We start from the raw sequence: 4,598 nt of genomic DNA, 5'->3' as shown, positions 1-4,598 counted from the left end.
AAATAATTAGCAATCTCGGAATACTTTCCATTATTTTAATTGATTACGTGGCTGGTCTACACTTTTTCTTAGTGTCTGTATTTTTAGTTATTTTTTTCTCTAACCTTTAACACTATGAATGAAATTATTCTAATAAAAATTATTTTTAACAATAAAGCGTTCTATGGGACTTTAATAGGAGTATAATGCAAACGTGAATGCTTTCCATAATGCTCAAGCAACAGTAAGTAAAAGTGAATAATTATAACGAATATGGTAATGCACACAATCATTGGCAAGCCCATCATGATTATTCAGTCAGTTGAGCCATTAACACGTCGAATGATATTTTGTTGTCAAGTTCACCTTTTTAACTAATTACTGGTTGGGGGTCTTCCATAAACCACGTAGCTGTCTGAGGGGTGAATGAGGTCTGACAGAAGGCTACTTTAAAGATCTTCAACGTTACTTTATTTACGTTTAACTACTAGCTGTGTGTTTGACAAATGTTATGTGGCTCATGTTGTGTTGTTCTATTTTGACAAGTGCAATTGATTTTTTAGCCAATTTATGACGACCCTGATAATCGACAATTTCCTGTGATTAAAGATTTAAATGAGTAGTTAATCTCACAGTTTGTTCCTGTTAATGACATCAACTAAAAGTGAAACTAACTTTTTTTTTTGTATTGGGAAAGCTAAAATGAAAAGAAGCAACGTATCTTTAGGAGGAGGGGTTGGCGAAAAGCTACGATAGACAACAAGGAGGAGGGGGTCCAAAAGTATCGAAATTAGAGATACGAGTAAAAGTCCACTTTTTCTTAAATCAGAAATACTTTTTGAGCTGTGGACAGCAACTCAGCAAAGTTTCATCGTAATAGGAATATATGTTTGGGAGGTTATACGCGACAAACGACGAAATAATAATAAAAATAAAGAAATCAACAATCTTATCGAAATTGTCAGTCTTCTTCGAAAAATTTTATCAGCAAATAAAATAAACTCAAGTTGGATCTGAAGACTCTTTTTCATGTGCATCTTTATCGTCACCTTCATTTTGAGAACTACCAGCAATATTAATTCCCTGTGATACATCATCTACCCCATTTGAAGTGGTCAGTGATGACGAAGAATTTCTCAACGTTTCGTACACTTCTTCAGTACTAGCCAATATCAGATTACTCAAAAGTGATAGAGAAACTGCAAAGTTCTCCTCTTCTATCTCTTCCATATCGAAATCTTCCTTATTATCTTGAAACCCCGAAGAATCGGAAACTGTTACTTTCTTTTTCAATCTTTTGTTGCTTTTCGAATCTAGAGATGACATGGATGACCCTGCATCGCTCGGACTGCTTGATACAGTTCGAATTCCATTTTGAACTAACTGATCGGGTTTTTGATCCTTTTTGGCGTTGCTACTCGAAGAATTTTGGTTAGGTAACGTGTGCAAATCCGTTGGTGTACCCTGTCGAGAATCGCTTTCTAATAAGAAGCTTGTCATGTCCGATTGCGAGTTAGAATTAGTCTGCAACGTTAAATTTTCATCAGCATTGCTGTGGGATGATTCGTCGGAATCTGTATCTGAATCTTCTTCCAAATCAACTTCTATTATTGACGGATGTACACCTAAAAATTCCAAAATAGGCTAATAAGGTTTTTCAGATAATTACTTCTTATCAATTGTTACGAACCTATGCCATCGCCTTGACAGTAAAAATGGGGCTCGTCGTGAAGATTGATGCTGCCTAGTTCTTCGCTTTCTAAAAGATGAAGTAACCAATTTGGAAATGGATTTGCGTGGGTGGGCAAAACTACTGAAACAATTAAAAGACATTATTACACTGCAAAACTGATTTGAAAATTATAATATAATATTAATACCTGCCACTCCGCTATCTTCATCAATAGGATTAATTCCAATAACTACTACTCCATTTTGAGATGGATGAACATTATTGGCTTCTCTGTTGCTTTGTGGGTTAATAAACCCGTCGAGTAAGTCAAGTTGTGAATTAGGATCAAATAATGCCTCCCTACTAGCTTGTTCCACCTCTGGAAGCTCCTCTGCACCTTCACCAACATCTCGCCCGGCATCCTGAACAGCTTGGACCTCGTTTCTAAGCCTCAATGGCTGTCGATCGTTATTTTCATTTCTGTTTTCAAAGTCTTGTTGCACTTCATTTTCTTCGACATGTTCCACTACAAAAATTATTTAATAATAAATGCATGCTTATATTTTGTGAAATTAAAAAAACAACGTCAAGGTACCTCTATTTTGATTTTCATTATCTTCGTTTTGTATTTCTTCGACGTCACGGGCTGCATTAGGATAATTGTTCCCTTCAAAATCCCTATTGTTGTTGACCAAATCGCCATTTTCAACAACCGCCTGAGGCATCTGATCCAACAGTTCGTTGATTAAATTGACTTCGGCGTTCACAATATCAACATTCACCCGTTCATTCAATATTTCGTCATCCTCTTCTCTACGATTTAATTGGCATTCTCCAGCATTTCTTTTCTGCTTCTTCCTACGCTTAACATTAGAGCCACTGGGAACTATTACATCTTCGATATCTGGTGATGGACTCCTCCTCCCCCCACTAAAATCGACACACTCTTTAATTTTTCCTTTTTTTACAGTGGCAGAAGGATCTTCGCTTGTATTTCTAGGCTCGTCCTTATTTCTTTTAGGAACTGTTATATCTTTTACCAAACCATTTTTGAGAGTGGTGCTATTTTCTTTTGTAATATCTATTTTTAAGTGTCCTTCCAATTTAGTCTTTAACAGAGGAGAACTTTCGTATTTTTTACGAATAATTGATGGAATCTCGATTTTTGGATGCTTGCATCCAGTTTCTACTACTTGCTCAATTTCTATAACGTTTGTTTGTAAATCTAAAAAATCTGAGTTGCAACGGCTCGACTCTTTAGTTGTGTCTTTACTTGTGCAGGTTTCTTCAGTGTTCCATTCACTTGAAGATTGTGACGGTATACTGTTAACATCATCTATTTTATTAATAATTTCTTCTACTACGTTTTCTGCGTTAATTTGTGCGTCTGCGATAAATTGTTGCTCTCCATCGTCAACTCTATTCCAGCCTCTCTCGCTTTCTCCGACACTTTCCCATTCGCTCTCACCAATATAATCAGACTCTTCTGCATACGACGAAGAGCTGTTCGCTTCCATTTCCGGTTCATATATTACACATTGTATCGTTTCGTTTGTAAAAGAGTCAACACATGATTCTAGTTTATAGCCAGCTTTCTGGAGTACTGCACTGAAAAAATACGAACATGTAAAAAAGTCGAGATTTGATAAAAACACTAAAATTTTGATGATTGACAAAGTTGACAAATGACACTGCATATAATGAAAACTGTAATCTATAAGTATATTCAATTACACACGGCGTAGCACCTGTAATCAGAAAATTATAACATTCGAAAATAAAAAAAAAGAATGGTTTCACAATCGACTGTAAAAGCCTAGCTACTATTCATTTAGCATGGTAGTACTTTTCTAAAGAAAATGTTAACAAGTTGTAGACCACTGTCTAAACTTTTTAACTATGACGATTTTGCTAAAATTACCGAGTTTTATATTTTTAATAGATTATTACTGAGAATAGGAAAAATCAATAAAATAAATTCCAACATTCGTTTTTTACTTAAAAACAATTTCGTAATAAGGGTTGACACGGTGAGTAAAGATTAGTTAGAACAAGTATTGATGTGAAATTCATTTTAGTTTGAGCCAAATTCATCATAGTTTAGTTATGTTATCGTCTACTGAATCTGCCTGTGGCGTGCTGATGAGATATCGAAATCGTGTTACACGTCTGGTAATTTCGATAAATTATTAGCCAAGAACTTATCTGGCAATGTACTTTGTTTAATAAATTAATAATCTCACCTAACTTCAGGTATGGATGTAACAAATCTTTGCTGATTGCAGACAATGTCTAGTAATGGAATCTCTGACCTTTCCCTATCATTATTGTAATATCTTCCATTTACTCTTCCAAGAAGATGAACACTATACAGTATCTCATTCATTAAAACCTCATCAGATGAAGTTGTTTCTGCGATGTAAGGATACTCGATACTTTCGATAAATTTATAGTATGTGTCTTCATAATGACTAATGCTGCCTTCAGAGTAATCACAGATTTTTGGCAAAATTTCATAATCGTACATTGGAGCACTATAACTTTGATATGTACAAATACCATAAGATTCATAACAAGTGTATTTCACTCGGGAATTTTTGTCCGTGCTTCCAATTGATTGATCAATCAATGTAAATGACTTGTCAAAACGAGATAATGCTCGATTAAAGGGCCAGTCATACACCAACGAACTTTTCACGAACACAGCCATTTGAGAACAAGCCCCTAAATGTTCAGTACCCTTAGGGCCAAAGCCAATATCTTCGAAATAAACCGTATATTGAGGAAAACGATGGGTGATATTGATTGCCCTAAAAGTTATGTTAAGTTTTAAAGATTAAAATCATTGTCATGAATAAGGAATAGTATGAAACTATAACTTAATATAAAAAAAGAAGAGGAAGAAAAGCGCAAAATTTTAGAAAATGGAAAGAAAGAATTAGACAGT

The 4,598-nt window shown here is 34.9% G+C and overlaps 2 protein-coding genes across 3 annotated transcripts in view; both read right to left on the bottom strand.

The window, feature by feature from the left end:
* The window catches only part of LOC108742955, a 16,875-nt gene that overhangs the window by 5,762 nt on the left and 6,515 nt on the right, over positions 1–4,598 (bottom strand). The window lies entirely within an intron of this gene.
* On the bottom strand, positions 903–4,485 carry LOC108743419 (protein starmaker). 2 transcript variants are annotated; one of them, XM_025974953.1, is made up of 5 exons: positions 3,895–4,485; positions 2,247–3,259; positions 1,860–2,177; positions 1,670–1,792; positions 903–1,604 (listed from the first exon to the last, which is right to left on the bottom strand). In XM_025974953.1, exons 1-5 carry the CDS (start codon positions 4,359–4,361, stop codon positions 982–984), a joined length of 2,544 nt encoding a protein of 847 aa, XP_025830738.1. In that variant the 5' UTR covers positions 4,362–4,485; the 3' UTR covers positions 903–981. The 2 variants fall into 2 exon arrangements, with proteins under 2 accessions (XP_025830738.1, XP_025830739.1); XM_025974954.1 differs by having other exon boundaries at positions 1,670–1,789.

The sequence above is a fragment of the Agrilus planipennis genome, unplaced genomic scaffold, assembly GCF_000699045.2.
Source record: "Agrilus planipennis isolate EAB-ADULT unplaced genomic scaffold, Apla_2.0 scaffold19, whole genome shotgun sequence".
Lineage (NCBI taxonomy): Eukaryota > Metazoa > Arthropoda > Insecta > Coleoptera > Buprestidae > Agrilus > Agrilus planipennis.
This window is presented reverse-complemented; position numbering and strand designations above follow the sequence as displayed.